Source organism: Trypanosoma cruzi, genomic scaffold (genome assembly GCF_000209065.1).
Source record: "Trypanosoma cruzi strain CL Brener 1047053516661 genomic scaffold, whole genome shotgun sequence".
NCBI lineage: Eukaryota > Euglenozoa > Kinetoplastea > Trypanosomatida > Trypanosomatidae > Trypanosoma > Trypanosoma cruzi.
In genome coordinates, this window is record NW_001849508.1 from 132850 (window position 1) to 147487 (window position 14638).

The 14638-nt window shown below is 49.4% G+C and overlaps 7 protein-coding genes across 7 annotated transcripts, besides 25 other annotated features; all 7 read right to left on the minus strand.

Moving 5' to 3' along the window:
• Positions 1-4757: part of a sequence feature (areas merged during assembly that could not be assigned to a particular haplotype. This can correspond to areas where the two haplotypes were merged or to regions with more than two copies in the genome that were merged during assembly.) that runs on past the window's edge.
• Positions 140-161: a sequence feature (AT_rich).
• Tc00.1047053510187.190 (vacuolar protein sorting-associated protein, putative) lies at positions 370-2082 on the minus strand (the record flags this gene model as incomplete). The annotated part of the gene is made up of 1 exon (XM_816389.1): positions 370-2082. One exon carries the CDS (start codon positions 2080-2082, stop codon positions 370-372), a length of 1713 nt encoding a protein of 570 aa, XP_821482.1.
• Positions 2337-2356: a microsatellite.
• On the minus strand, positions 2689-3423 carry Tc00.1047053510187.199 (hypothetical protein, conserved; the record flags this gene model as incomplete). The annotated part of the gene is made up of 1 exon (XM_816367.1): positions 2689-3423. The coding sequence occupies one exon, from the start codon at positions 3421-3423 to the stop codon at positions 2689-2691; it is 735 nt and encodes a 244-aa protein (XP_821460.1).
• Positions 4182-4281: a microsatellite.
• Positions 4339-4394: a microsatellite.
• Positions 4626-4646: a sequence feature (AT_rich).
• Positions 4737-4776: a microsatellite.
• Positions 4758-5116: a sequence feature (areas merged during assembly that could not be assigned to a particular haplotype. This can correspond to areas where the two haplotypes were merged or to regions with more than two copies in the genome that were merged during assembly.).
• Positions 5074-6531, minus strand: Tc00.1047053510187.210 (hypothetical protein, conserved; the record flags this gene model as incomplete). The annotated part of the gene is made up of 1 exon (XM_816390.1): positions 5074-6531. The coding sequence occupies one exon, from the start codon at positions 6529-6531 to the stop codon at positions 5074-5076; it is 1458 nt and encodes a 485-aa protein (XP_821483.1).
• Positions 5117-6817: a sequence feature (areas merged during assembly that could not be assigned to a particular haplotype. This can correspond to areas where the two haplotypes were merged or to regions with more than two copies in the genome that were merged during assembly.).
• Positions 6572-6607: a sequence feature (T-rich).
• Positions 6675-6714: a sequence feature (T-rich).
• Positions 6738-6761: a sequence feature (AT_rich).
• Positions 6796-6844: a sequence feature (T-rich).
• Positions 6818-7181: a sequence feature (areas merged during assembly that could not be assigned to a particular haplotype. This can correspond to areas where the two haplotypes were merged or to regions with more than two copies in the genome that were merged during assembly.).
• Positions 6869-6900: a sequence feature (AT_rich).
• Positions 6948-6967: a microsatellite.
• Positions 6968-7049: a sequence feature (A-rich).
• On the minus strand, positions 7152-8294 carry Tc00.1047053510187.220 (hypothetical protein, conserved; the record flags this gene model as incomplete). Its single annotated transcript, XM_816391.1, has 1 exon — positions 7152-8294. One exon carries the CDS (start codon positions 8292-8294, stop codon positions 7152-7154), a length of 1143 nt encoding a protein of 380 aa, XP_821484.1.
• Positions 7182-11728: a sequence feature (areas merged during assembly that could not be assigned to a particular haplotype. This can correspond to areas where the two haplotypes were merged or to regions with more than two copies in the genome that were merged during assembly.).
• Positions 8522-10084, minus strand: Tc00.1047053510187.230 (formin, putative; the record flags this gene model as incomplete). The annotated part of the gene is made up of 1 exon (XM_816392.1): positions 8522-10084. One exon carries the CDS (start codon positions 10082-10084, stop codon positions 8522-8524), a length of 1563 nt encoding a protein of 520 aa, XP_821485.1.
• Positions 8544-8608: a microsatellite.
• Positions 10251-10285: a microsatellite.
• Positions 10346-10377: a microsatellite.
• Positions 10488-10533: a sequence feature (T-rich).
• Tc00.1047053510187.234 (tyrosine specific protein phosphatase, putative) lies at positions 10731-11708 on the minus strand (the record flags this gene model as incomplete). Its single annotated transcript, XM_816368.1, has 1 exon — positions 10731-11708. The coding sequence occupies one exon, from the start codon at positions 11706-11708 to the stop codon at positions 10731-10733; it is 978 nt and encodes a 325-aa protein (XP_821461.1).
• Positions 11729-11930: a sequence feature (areas merged during assembly that could not be assigned to a particular haplotype. This can correspond to areas where the two haplotypes were merged or to regions with more than two copies in the genome that were merged during assembly.).
• Positions 11931-14638: part of a sequence feature (areas merged during assembly that could not be assigned to a particular haplotype. This can correspond to areas where the two haplotypes were merged or to regions with more than two copies in the genome that were merged during assembly.) that runs on past the window's edge.
• Positions 12136-12159: a microsatellite.
• Tc00.1047053510187.240 (hypothetical protein, conserved) lies at positions 12283-14427 on the minus strand (the record flags this gene model as incomplete). The annotated part of the gene is made up of 1 exon (XM_816393.1): positions 12283-14427. The coding sequence occupies one exon, from the start codon at positions 14425-14427 to the stop codon at positions 12283-12285; it is 2145 nt and encodes a 714-aa protein (XP_821486.1).

Consider the following 14638-nt stretch of genomic DNA (forward strand, 5'->3'; position numbering starts at 1 on the left):
AAGAGAGAGACAAGTGACAACAAACAAGCAAAAAAGAAAAACAGCCAAATTAAAGCAATAAAGCCCATAAAAACCAATAAAAAACAAATTCGTTGAGGGCATAAAAATACTCCCACATGTAAGCATTTATATGTACTGCTTTATATATATATATATATAAAGCAATAAAAACTCTTCCTTCTTTTTTCCCTTTCCAACAACCAACATGTGCGCTCCCCCCTCCTTCACGAAAAAAAAGTTTTGTTTTGTTTTTCTTGTTGTAGGAGGGGAGGAATAAAAAAAAGGAAACAAGAAAGGGAAGTTCGTGTAAATGCATTTTCGTTTTGGCTTTGCCTCCGTGTTCTTCCTCGGCTGGAGCCATTCACCCACTCATGGGTGGGTGGATAACATGTTGAGAAACATCTCACTGTTCAGCACGGCAGTTCCACCAATGGAGGCACGCACTCCCCCTTGGTGAAGGTTGTTGGCAACGGAGCCGGTAAACGCCGTCCCCGCATTGATTGCATTCACCAAGGCGGCTTCTTCGTAAGTGAATCCACCACATATAAATGCAGCAACTTCTTTTGGTCTGAAGCTGAACTGCTGTTGCGTCTGGGAACTGTTCGCAGCGGACGTGGGAGGTGGCGTAAGGTACGGATACTGATCAATAGGAAGTCGACCACTGAAGAGCTGCAACAGGGTTCGCTTCAACACGGGTTCATGCTGCGTATAAATGTTCCCCACATCTACAAAAGTCTTTACGATAGACGCCATAACGCCGGTTGCGCCAAACAACTCGTCTGTGGAACGCTCCCCAGAGTACTGGTCGAGTTTTCGCAGGCAACTCGCCTTTTGTGGATCGATTTCTTCTAAGAGCGTGGATACCCGTGAGTTCTGACCGGGCTTTTCGTATCGCAGGTGGTAGATGAGGCAGAGACGGAAAAGGTCCGTGGCCTCCACACCGCCACTATGCCGTTTGGCCGCAAAGGACTGGAGACGGTTCCAGTGGTCACTTGCATTGGAAGATGCAACCATGTCCTGCTCTAGAAGTGAAACATCCAGTAGTCCTCGTTGTTTGATAATGGAGGAGAGATGCGACACCACCGTGGCATGCTTCGTTACCGAGCCTGTCAAGCTTTTGGTTTGAGGCAGTCTCTGCATAAATTCCTTGATCTCATCCATTGTCGCCGTCGAACGATCAATATTCAGCGTTGCCTTGCACTTGTCCACATACGTCTTGACATTGTTGCAGAGAACACCCCAGTTCGCAAACATGTTTGCCGCAAAGAAAGGGTCGTCCTGCTGTGAGAAGACATATTCCTCGTTCACAGTCGCGTCCGAAAACTGAAGACGATTATGCTGCATGCCAATGTATTCATGCAACATGGCCTGATACGTCCACGGCGTCAGAAGCGGTGTAAGGACGTCGCTGCTGCGGTCGAGAATAAGCAGCAGACTGTCTTTGTTTTTGTAGTTGTACAGCTCCGCATTTTTGCTAAGAATGTCCCCCAACTCTAGTGCCACTCGGCGGGCAAACGCGTTGTTCTGATGGAAACGTACATGTGGTCGCCGACGCAACGCTAAAAAGGTTGCAGCAATGCCCTCCGCAACGCGCTGTACCGCAGCTGCGCTTAGAAAGGCCGGAAGCAAAGCTCTTGGTGAAACTACAGAAACAAATGCGTCGGCGTTGTGAGCCTCAAAGTCACAGAAGACTTCACTAACGCGAGTCACCAGACTGTCCACATCCGCCCGGGCGAGGCAGTCCAACAGCTCCGGACTGGCCGCGTTACTGAAGTGGATGGCGTAACTTTCGTACTTGGCGGCCCGAAGTTCTTCAGCGACAGCCTCCACACTTGACATCTGCGGTCGAATAAAAACAATGCAGCGCATGCCCTTCATCACCTTCCGCTGACGGTGCTCGTCGACGCGACTGACGAGAAACACCCCTTTTTTGAGGAGCAGCGTCTGTGAGCAGGCCATCGACATGACGTTGAGTGTGGCCTCGTCTACAAGAAGGACCTTCATCGTGTTGTCTGCAGGGAGCATGTGATCCACGTACTCCGAGACGATGGTAAAAAAATTAGGAGCGGCGGCATTCGACATTCCTTCCCCCCCGCAAATCCCTCCCTCCTCCCTTCTCCTAAGACTTGCAGTCAGATCGCCACTGACAACAGCCGTGCGGCTCTTCCCTTCCTTTTGCTGTTGTGTTGTGTGCTTGTTTTTTCCCCTTCGCTCGTCAATGATTATTGCACCAACGGGGCAAAGTCAACAGACCCGTCTCGCAATATTTGCCGCAGTCCACAGAAAAATGGCAAACAAGAGGGCACGTGACATGAGTGAACAGACAACAACAACGTAAAAAAAAAAAAAAAAAAAATGGCAAAGAGGCTAAAAAGGGAATGAAATAAATCAGTAAATAAATTGATGCACATGCAACACTCCGATTCGAAAAGGCGATGTACACAGTTATACTCCGATTCTGTACACTTCAAATTTTTTTTTTTCTCACTCAACTTTTTTTCTTCATTCCTCCAACGTATATGTATATGTATATATCTATCTGTATAGTACTTTTATCTATGCATTGATCTATTGCTCTGTCATTTATATTATAACATCACTCTTTCCATCTATGATACCGTCTGTAGTTTTTCATGCACGCACAGATGCACTTTTAATAATCCTTCAGGAGACTTTCGCACAGTTCACCTATAAAGACCACTGAAGCGGTTGGTTCCTCCCTGCATCAGAAGCAACAGTAATGGCATCGATACGAGGACGTTTCTGGCGCTCAATAAACAAAGTGCAGGAGGCATAATTTCCACCGGCGGCTTCATGTGAAGAACTGCAGCTGCTTTCGTTTTCCTCCCCATTCCTCGTCGTTGCTGCTGCCGGCGGGGATGATGGCGGCGGCAACGCGCCGAGTTGTCCGCTGGCAATGCATTCCTGCAGCCACGTGAAATGGACACACGGGATCGCCCACTCCCACGCACACCGCCACTTCAGACTCCCCGCGGTTCCTGCCATCCGCCCCTCCTCACCGTGGAGGAGGATGTCCGTCGCGCTGGTCAGGTCCGGCAAGTACGTCCCACCAAAGAACTGAATTGCCGCCACCAAACTTCTCTTCAGTTGTACCGGGAGCATCGTCGTTGTGAAGCGGAGGGATTCAAAGAGCGCCGGGTCATACTCCGTGTGTGGGTGCTTCATGGGCAACATGCGCCCGGCGGCCACACTCGCCCGCACCCAACTGGAGCGCAGGATCGGGATGCGCAGGCTCCGCAGCTGCGCCGCGCAGTCGAGTCTCGCCTCTCCCCCACACACTACGAGGCCGAGGGTGACGGACGCCTCAACCGACGACACCACACGACCACCGCATGCAGCCACCAGCGACCGCACATCCTGCGGCACATCAGGCGCGGCAACAAAGACGTGGCCCCGTAACATTTACGGTCGCTCTCTGCCCCTCCTATTTCCCTCCGCCTCCCACTAGCGCACACACGCAAAAGAAAAAAGAAAAAAAAGAAAAGTAAAAGTCACTCCTCCGCGGCTTTTACTCTTCTCTCTGTGTTGGTCCTTCTCCTTCCCTCCCAACGGAATCGTCCTTCAGCCACCCGAAAAGCGCAGGCAAAAAAAAAAAAAAAGGAGCACAGTGAAGAATAACAACAAACCAAATATATATACATACATATTATTTTACCTGACACCGCTAGCAAAACGGTTCCCCGTACCCCAGTCACGTAACGCAGGAGTGGTAGTAATAAGGGATAAAACCGGGTTGGTGCTAATTAATGTGTCCAATTTATTTCTCAGCCTTTTCTTTCCTTCACTCACCATCACTCTCTGTATTTTTCATTCGCAAAAAACAACAGAAACACCCGATATCACATTGGCAAGATTTACGACTAAAACTTTCATCTTTTTTTTTTTTTTTAAGCTTTCATTTTCTTCTTCCTTCACCTTGCAATGCAATGCGGCCGGGTTTTCTTTATTATTTCCCTACTGTTTGCCCCCTGCTGCCTACCCTTTCCCACTCCGCACGCAAGAACATACAGGGAGGGGGGGGAGCAAGGGAGTGGTAAGAAAAGCTATACATCCTCGGCTTGTAGTGTGCCTCCTGCCTCCTCCTATCCCCTTTAACTGTGGGAGCGCACGGCAGCAAACGGCATGCAGAGTTTTTTCATATTAATAAAATACGCAAATTCAAAAAACAAAAAAAAAAAAACAAAAAAAACAAAAAAAAAAAAAAAAAAAAAAACAAAAAAAAAAAAAGGAACAAAACAAAAAAAAAGGAAGAAAGAAAAAGGTTTACAACGAGCGTAAATAAAATATGACTTCAAATAAAAATAAACATAAGTACGAATATATAAATATAACTACACACATATATATATATATATATGTATGTATTTATATATGTTGGTTATATTATTTTTCTTCACTCACTTCCATCAATTGTTTCACGTTCTCCATCGCACATACCGTGCCGCGCTGTGCGTCCACCCTCACTTCCCTCCCCTCCGCGTATTTTCATTTCCTCTCGTTGTTGTGTCGCTGCGACGTGAGGCAAACCCCCCCCTCCCCGACGTGCCTCTCCTTCCCTCCCCTCCTCCCAACAAAAACAAAAAACAACGAACGAAAAGCAAAAGAAAATAATAATAATAAAAAAAGAAAAAGCGCTAAACAGACGTCCCCCATGACATTGTCATGTGAACAGCACGTGACTGTTTTACTCTTCCTTCTTTTTTTCATGACGTCTGTTTTTATTTTTATTTTTATTTTCACTTTTATTTTTATTTTCTCCTCCTCCTCCTCCACACACCCACCCCATCCTTCCGCCACTTCCGCTCGCACTTGAGCTGAAGGGTGGGAGGAGGATTCCCGCGGCACCTCGCATGTTCGATGGAAATATTGCAGGACGTGCCGGACCGTATTCCATTCATGTAGGGATAAATAAATGCATGGATGTCGTCCTTCCCTCGCTCCGCAAAGCAAAAAAGATGGGTGGCAGAAAAAGAGAGAGAGAGAAAAAAGGGAGGCAGCGACCCGCGCCCCCTCCCCAATCCTCTTCCTCCTCCTCGTTCCCCTTCCTTCACACTATGGGGAGGCGGCGTTGTTGTTCGTGCCATTCTGGTCTGCGTGGTGCAGTGCGGCGTATAGCTCTGGCGAGGAGTACTGCAGTCCCTCCGGAACCTCCGCAAAGCAGACAAAGAGCGTTGTCACTGCACTTTCCACCACAGAAAAGAAGAGTATATGCACAATCAGCGCGCCCAGGAAGGAAAACGCCCCAATAGTGGTGGACGTATATACCAGTCCCACTACAATGCCAATCAGTGCCGAGACACCAAGGGAGAGAATAGTCAATGTGGGGCCAATAAGCGCATCATTAAAATAGGCGGCAAAAAAGCACTGTTTGCATAGCTGCCAGGTTCGCTTGGCGGCCTCAATATAACCACACCCATACACTGCAACATGAACAAAGGCGTACGTATTAAAGTACTCCAATATCGATTCCAGGCAGGACAAGAGGCAACTTGTGACGCAGTGAATAAACTCGTTCTGGTTGTCACGTGTACTTTCCACAATCCATCGTAAGAGGCGTATGACGGCGACAATGAGAGAACCAAAACAAATAGATCCAAAACTGGTTGTCACGGCACGCTTAAAAGAGGCAATTGTCGGGTTCTTTGGCATACGTCCTTCCCCCGCGAAGTACCAGGTAGCTGTTACACCGGCTGTTGTCACATGAATGACATTGGCCACCACCTCTGAAACCCAAAAAAGAAGCAGCATGAAGAATGTAAGTAAAAATCCGTCCCCCGCGTTATCATACCCGGCATTTGTTCGGTCAGCAGCGGGAAAACACATCGCACTCCAAAATATCATGTAAACAAAAGAAGTGGCAGTCATGAAAAACGTACATAAAAACACAGCTTTGTATTTTGAAAGAACTTCTGATGAGGCTTTGAGAAGCTCCGCAGAGAACATAATACGGTCTCGCACTAAGTACAGCCAAATAACTTGAAAAAAACATACAATAACGAGCAGGAAACCGGCAAAAATGACACCGGAGATAAATGCCACGACTGCACCAACCAAAGTTAACACGGCTGTCATAACGTTCGCAATGAAGATAATCTGCCTCGGAAACGTACCTATTAGCATCAGTGAACCGCAGGCTCCAAGGATAGAAACGGCAAAGATAACAAACAAGAGTACAAATGTGGAAACCTTCACATTGCTGGCATCTATGGCGATTGTTCTGTGCCCGGTTGAATTTAAAGGAATAGGCTCATACGTCGCCAGATTTGCGGAACCCCATGCCACAGACATAATAAGCATAGCAACAAAGATTACTGCAGCCCAAACATCTTGACATCCCTGCACCACAAACCGGCTCAGTCGTGGATTCCCAGGCGTTTCATTGGGATAAAGTGGAATTCCGTTCACTGCAACTCCATGTAAGTTCTCTGTATGCTGACTGTAAAGCTCTGCCTCGGGCAACACCTCCAGGTTGTAGGCCTTGTACTTGGAGGACTTCAGGTCTTGATCCATTTCTCAAAACCCGCCCTTAACAAACTTCCCTCTCGTCCCCCTTTTCTTTTCTTTTTTTTTTCTCTGTTTTTTCTTCGATGTGTGTTTTTGTGTCTATAATTTTGAAAATTCTCTTCCTTCCCAATATTGACTCACCACCTACCTTTTTTTTTTTTTTCCCTTTTTTCCTTCTTTCTTTTTTTTGCTATTAACCACTCGTTAGGATGATTTTATATTTTATTTTATTTTTTCAAATTTCCTTTTCCTTTTTCTTTGCTTTCGGGGTTCTTTGTTTTCCTTTTGTTTTTTGTTTTTTTTGTTTTTCTTTTCTTTTCGTTCTTTCGTTCTCAGGTACACGTAAATATATATGTTTATATATTTTTATTATATCGGTGTATGCGTCTGCGTCTGCGTGTATTTATGCTTCCCCGGGGTACGAGAGAGAGAGAGAGAGAGAAAAAAAAAAAACAAACAAAAACAAAGAAAAGGGGGAGAAGCAAAACAACAATGAAAAAGGAACACAGAGAAAAAAAAAAGAATGAGTGAAACAACAACAACGTACATCAGAGGTGTTCCTTCCTCGTTGGCCGCATCGCTTCCCTTCCAGCGTCACACGTGGCATTGGAGGCGGTGGAATAACTTTAGACCCCGGTGTCCTCACACCACGTCAGTCCCTCATCCACCGCCTCCGTCGCCGTCTCTTTTCGCCCTCGCCTTCGGTGAGGTTCAGCGGGGGACACATCATCGACATGCCTCATCGCCCCAGTGGCGCCAGCCGGTTTCGCAAGCACCACACTGGCGGGGTAACAAAAAAATCCCGCCGCTCGTCGCCGCCTCTGCACGGAGGTACAAAACGCCATTGCCTCGCCGTAGTAATTCGCCAGCGGATTGCCAAAAAGAACGCCCACAAGACTATATATATCCTTCAGCGAGCGGGTCGCCAACAGCGCAGCAGCCAATCTCTGCTCGGACCCCTCTTCTGCAATTCTATTTCGACGCGTGAGGGTCACATTGACGAGGTTTTGCTGCAGCGCCCCAACCTCCCCACCGTAGGGGCAGGACAACGGTAGTTTCATGTGTAAAAGAACATGCCTGGCAATATCGCGAAATTGTTGCTGCAATTGTGCGAGGCCACGCGTACTGAATGACAACGGCAGCCAGGCACTATAAAATGCCACCACACATGTGCGGCCTTTCGCTATTTGCTTCGCCCGTATGGGGCTGAACACGGCGGGATTGACTAGCTGGCGACCGCCTTCACCAATACAACACGTCACATCCAGAAGGAGGCTTTGATGCGGCAACAGAAACTTCTCAAGCATTGGTGCCTGACACCTCCCATCCCCCCACAGCAGCACCACTTCTTGCAGTGAAAGCGACAAAGCGTCTGCTTGACGCAACGGCGATCGATGTCGGTCCATCTGCCAATTTGCTAGTAAGGACAACTCGTTAATGTCACGTGGCAGAACAGTTACCACAACCCATACGTCCATTGTGATGCCGAGTTCATGTTGTAGCCACCTTCTAATTTGTACGCGATCTGCGCACACCTGACGCAATCGACTCTCTGCAGTTTCTCTCGCCAGCGTTGCCGGCCGCAAACCAGAGGATGAAGAAGGCGCTGCCAACAACTCAACAGGAACGAGAATGGCAGTCACTGCGGGAATCGTGGCAGGAACCCCGGCAAACGCCAGCATCGCCACTTTTAATCGCTTCAGCCTTGCAGACGCATCGGGGGCGTCTTCATATACAACAGCCTCCATTGAAGTCTCGACGCGGCTCATGCTGTGAAATAATAAATAAAAAAGAACAAAAATGAAGAGGATGGGATGCGATCAACACTCAGCAGAAGAACCCTCGGCAAAACACATGCTACCCTCTTCCCGTATCTTTTTTCACCCTCCTTCTTTCTTTCTGAACATAATAAATAAAGTATACGATCATAAAACAAATTAAATGCGCCGCTGCCATCTCCTTCTGTGCGGTTGCGCAGATCAACAGTTTCCTAGGCTCATCCTCCAGAAGAAGAAGGGGGTGGCGGAGGAGGTGGAGGAGGAGGAGGTGGTGGTGGTGGTGGTGGTGGAGGCGGTGGTGTTGGCAAGCGCAAGAGACGACTCGAAAAACCTCCAGCGTGGCGTACTCTTTCAGTTGTAGAAAAAACATTGCTAGATACTAGCTGATAAGAAGGCGGCGAAGTGGCGCTACCATCACAAGCAGTTTCGGCCGCAGAAGAAGGTGGGGAGCGAAGCTCATACTTTTGTGCGTCGTGTATGCCGTCGCGGGAATACCCCCGACGGCTCCGCCGCTTCGTCCCCGCTACCGGTTTGCTCGATGAGACCGCCTCCATGTAGTTGGCCAAAAAAATCCTTGCAGCCGACTCTGTCTGGCGGTACTTCTCCACCTCATTGCATCGCCTTTCTTCCCGCATGAGACAATGAGACTCTGCCACGCGCAGCATGGCATTGTGTACTGCCTCCAGCTCCTTGTGGCACTGAGCCACTCCCTTTGCCGCATTATACTTGGCAACCTCCTCATCGCGAAGCTGCTCCTTGCTCCTGATACTTTCCACCATCGTCTCTACATCGCGATGTTGGCTGCCGGGGCTGGTCGTCACGGTTCCTTTGGCGAGGCCATGAGAATGACCTTCTCGCCCATGCGTCAACGCGTTCGCGGTCAATACATGTTGCACCGCGTCGTGAAACTCCGACGTGAACCCCTCCTCTGCGGAAAAGGGACAACTACGACGATCATAGATCGCCTGTCGTGCAGGTCTCGGCAGAACTTCACTCACTTCACTGCAGTGACCCTTCGCTGGAATATTGCAGCCTCGGGCCCGTTTTCTAGAGAACACACGACGCCAAACCTTCTCGATGTCTTCATTAAAAGCCACAGAGGGATGTTCCGGCGAACGAGAGAGCGTTCCATCCACCACCTCTGCATTACCCCAACCAAATCTCCTCTTTCTCCCCCCTCGCAGGATTTTTTCTAATGACATCTTTGCAGGGTACCGCGACGCCCCCACCTCTAAGCCCACATGTGGTGTTTCATGAGAAGGTGGTAGCGTGGCATCCGTGGCGCTTTTATTTACTGTGGGAGGGGGTGACGTGGAATTTTTCATCGCTTCGCCCGCAGCGTCTGCATGTGGCACGACATCTGATGTTCCCATACTGTAATTGCGCGCAAGATGCCTTTGTTTTTCTTGACTAACCGTTCGGCGTATACGCAGCTCCAAATGCAAGCGGGCCCGTTGAAACAAATAAATGGCATGATCATAATTTTTTGGTGCCACCTTGTTGATTTCAACAATCTCGTCTCCCTTCCTCAGTAAAGCGGCCACATCGGACGTCACCTCGCCAACAAGTAAAGGGAAAACCTTGTTATAGGTCAAAAAACCCCAGGATGCAGTTTTATCTCTGCGAGATACAACGACCACGGACGTCTTTGTCTCCACAGACGACGAGCGGCCTGAATGTCGAGACTGACGCGCGTTACTTGGCTGCAAAAGCGATGAGGCCTCAATCGCAGGATCAACGAGGCTTGCGGAAGACAATCTTCCGGGACTGTTATCCGCCATGCTCCTACAGGTTGCCCTGCCTGGTAATGTGTGTATATATATATATATGTAGGTGGAGAGGTAGTATGTAGATAAATTGTCACACACACGCACACACACACTCTCTCTCTAAGAGACGCAACTTTTACCGTAAGTGGCACGCACAACAAATTCCACAAACAGAACCTTTTCTTTTTTTCTTTCCTTTTTTTTTTTTTTTTTGCTGTTGCCGCGGATATTCGTAGAGAAAAAGACATGTAGCAGAATCAAAAGAGAATGGGGCAGCAAAAACAAAAACAACAACAACAACAACACGACAGGGAGAAAATAAAGACCGTGAAGGATAATGTGCGTATGCCGTAGTGCAAACAGAGCGCCCAAAGTAATATTTCCACCGTGCATCACTGCAGACCACTGACTTCGGTTCTTTTATTTTTTCCTCTTTCTTCTGTTTTTTTTTTCTTTTTTTTGCTTTTACTGTCCGTCTGAGAGGAGAAAACGACGATGGGAGCCAAGTTACCCACCGTGTGGACAAAGCAGTAAAGCCTGCAATGCTCCCTCAATAGACACACGCAATACACCAAGACAAATAAATACGACTGCAAGTTTACTCAATATGGTCTTTCAACAAGCATAGAGAATGTTCTTAAGAAATTCTCTTCTTTTCTTATCTCTGTGAACTTCTTTTTCTCCCTTCTCCTCCTCCCCCTGCTGCTGCTGTCGATGCAGCAGCTGTAGTCCTGCTATTCAACAGACCGACAAGTGCCTTGATATCGACGCCAAGTCGACACATCAACGTCAGGTAAATGACAAAGTACTGCTCCATCCGTTGCACCATTCCAAAACGCTGTCGCCGCATGGCTGACACAACGTCGTAAACCGTCGTGTCGGTCAGGGTCCCGCGTTCGAGATGAGTTAATGCGGCATAGGCGCCAATCAGTGTCCCTGTTCGGCCAATACCAGCACTACAATGGACAACCACTGGAACGGTCGTAGGAGAATTCTTCACATTGGTAAGGAGCGCTTCAAGGGATGTGGCAGATTGTGGTATCCCGTGATCCGGCCAGCCGGTGTACTGCACCTGAGTAAACTTATGAGGTGGTTCATCCGCTCGCTGAAGAATCAAGTAACGTCGTGTAATTTTCAATTCATCCTCCACTTCGTACGCCTTTCCTGGGTCCTCGGAAATCGTGAGTCCACAGTTGCCCGAGACGGCAATGGATCCTGACCCCCTCTCTTCGGGCCAGTAGCGATCCGCCTTTACAAACCCTCCCTCCTCCAGTTTTGTGACCATGATGACAAGACTTATTTTCTTTTCGTAAAGCATCGCCAAGAAATCAGGTATCCCCTGCACCACCGGCGCTTGACAGGCCACAAATTTGTGGGGCAGGTCAAGGTCAATGAGGTTGCCGTTGATGTAGTATGGAGTCGACGCCCCAGGCGCATCCGTGACCTGGGGGTAAAGAGTTGCCTCATTGGCCAAGATGTCCAAGTAACGGTTTTTATGCCTATTTTTCAGCGATGTGGCAAAACTAATACTTCGTGGGTCCTCCTGACGCAGCAACAGGGAGAATTCACGCTGCACGCGTTCATACTGAGCCTGTACGGAAAGCTTTGTGAAAGGGAAGCAGTTCGAATCATTCATTATTACTGTTATTATTATTTATCCTTATTCCTTTCCGTCTTTTTGTTCTTCACGACGGTGAACGTGCCAATTGTGCAAGTGACTGGGTGAATTGGATGAGCGCTCACTTGCACCTGAAAAGCCCGCACCAAATTATGCAACGGGGCGGGGCATTTGATTAAAAAAAAAGATGGAAGTAGTGATCACGGCAGCAATGAGGAAAAATGGGGGAGGAGAGAGACAAGAAGCGGCAAGGGAAACACAATTTACTGTTCTTTTTTTTTTTTTTTTAGTCCTTCCTCTTTTTTATTCGTTTGTTTGTTGGATTTGACCGCATTTCCCCTCGCAGCCAACAGCCACAGGACGTGCGACGGGGGCACACATGCACCTACGGAGTGGTGTGAGGGTGCCCGGCCGATGGCCGCATTCCTTTCAGGTCTTTCCTCAAAAAAACAAAAACAAAAACAAAAACGTCCTTTTTCCTCCTCGTCGGCCGCCGTCGTTCCCGGCGACACACAGACGCCCGATTCTTCGGGGGTCATACGCACACAAACAAAACGCAGGGGAGAAATTAAACAGGCCGAAGCGTCAGGCGTCACATTACGGCGACGGGCTCGTTCACTGGTGGCTCGGCGGCGATGCCCAGCCGCAGCTTCAGCCCGACGACATCCTCGTGGTCTACCAGCATCTGCAGACGGGTGCGTGCCCGCAAGGCAACGGAATAAAAAACCCCGCCCACAGCAGCGGGGCAGTCAATCTCCAGCAGAACGGTGCCAACATCCATCGATTCGAGTCGCGTCCGCAGTGCATCGTCGTCAATGTCGGTGAAAAGAACGTCCTTCAACTTCCCACCGGAGAGAAGACGCTCCACAAAACTCACGGGAACCCGCAGCAGTCGCGGTGACTGGCGCATCACCTTTGCAAAAAGAATGGAGGACTCATTCGCAATGCGCCAGCCCTTGTCAAGGTTCTCATGGGCAAACACGCGAAGGCCCGCAGACACCACGAGGAGAGAATCAGTATTCCTCTGCAGGACATCCAATGCCGAGGAGGAGACGATAGAGCAGGTCGAACTGACTGAAAGATTCAACTCACGCTGCCCTGTCGCAGTGCGCACGACAAGTTGTTGGAAAGGAAAGTCCTTCACTTGATAGAAGTTTCTCACCACGTCCGTGATCGCTGCTGGCGCCGTCACGTACGTGGGAGGAACTCGCTTCTCGGGAGTGACGCCGCCTTCCTCCTCGACCAACTTCCCTGCCCTAACTTCCGTCCGCTTCCTCTCTCCTGCGGTTGCCCCTTTGCTGCTATTATCGCTGCCGGAGCCCTCTCCTTTCTCACAATCATTAATATTTCGACCGTCCAGCTCCGCCGCAGCGCTCTCTTCACGTTTCTGCAGGCGAAACTCCTTCACTTTATCCAGCACAGCAATGAAGAAAGCACCACCACCGCAGTGAGAGGGATACAGTCGCATGCAGAGACGGAGGTCCAATTCATTCACGGCAGCGGAGGCGTACGCTCCCGGGGTATTTGGAGGAAAAAGGGCCTCGTGCGCCTCATCCGACGGTGCCACAACCAATTCCCCCTTAAAATTAGTTACAACCCAACGCTGCAGACCCGGAGCGCACTGCAAGCCTGGCAGAAGCGAACGTGCATCAACGAGTTTCATGGCTCCTCGAGTGCGGTGCACAATCTGCGCTACCACCGCTTCGTTCTCAATAGGATTCATAGAGCAGGTGCTGTACACAACACGACCCCCTACTCGAGACAAGTGACAGGCGCGCAAGGCAATTTGGATTTGTGTCTTCTGAAGGATAATGGCTTCCCGGGGAGACCAGATTTTAAAGATATGCGGCGCTTTTCGAATGGTGCCATCACCAGAGCACACAACATCGCAAAGGATCTTGTCGAAGCGAAGATCCTCATCGGCATTGCCTACCAAGGACGCCGCACACTTCACATTGGGGAAATACCGTGCATCATGATTTGTGAAGAGGGCAAAGGGAAAAAGCAACCGCAGCCGTTTCACTTGATGCACCAACATGTTGGCCCGCTTTGTGTCGATTTCATTTGCCATCACAAGGCCTTCACTCTCGTAGTCAAAAGTAAACGGCGACGCATCTGAATCCACCGGCACCACCTTGTGCCTTCCCAACGCAACAAGAATTTGGGCCGTCTTGGATCCAGGCGAGGCGCACATGTCAAGGCACTTATCGGTCGGCTGAATGTCCAGGAGGAACGGCGGCAGCATTGAGACTTCTTCCTGCCGAGAAATAGTCCCTAACGCCGTCTGTTGAATCATGAATCGCCGCAGCGCCTGCATCTCCGGTCGCTTACGAAACTCCGTCTTGTCCGCCAAAATCCGCCACGCCATGCCGGGAAGAGGGTACCACGGAATGGGCTCCACAAGCGAGCAGTCCATCGACTCAAAGTAGCGCCGCACCTCGCCCGCAAGCGGGTCTGTGTCGTTTATCCAAACCGTCGTCGGAAGTGGCTTCCGGAAGAGAGACAACTCGGCATCCCACTCTGCCGGGGTGCGGAGGAGCTGCAGGTCGCGGTAGTACCGCTCCAGCGCGGGGCAGGGCATCTGCCGTAATGTGTCCTGGTGGTTCACCGCCACCCAATTCCCGTCATCATCGCACTTCGTCCTCCTTCTTAACTCGCGCCCATTTTTCCCAAACGACTTGAGTTTTTTTTTCTTCTGCGGCTCCTGTTGCTGCTGCCGTGGGTGCTGCTCCTTCATGTCTGCCCCCTCCCTCCCTTCAGGACCAATGCGGACAAAAGGAAAAACGACGACGGCTTGACGGAAAAAACAACAACAAAACGAACAAGATCAATTGTATAAATTTGTGTGTGCGTGTGTGGGCTCTGAAAAAAGAAAATCCCCAAGCGGCAGCGACGTGAAAAAATTGCCAGGCGGAACTTTGCTACGGGAAAAGCAAACCAAAAAAAAA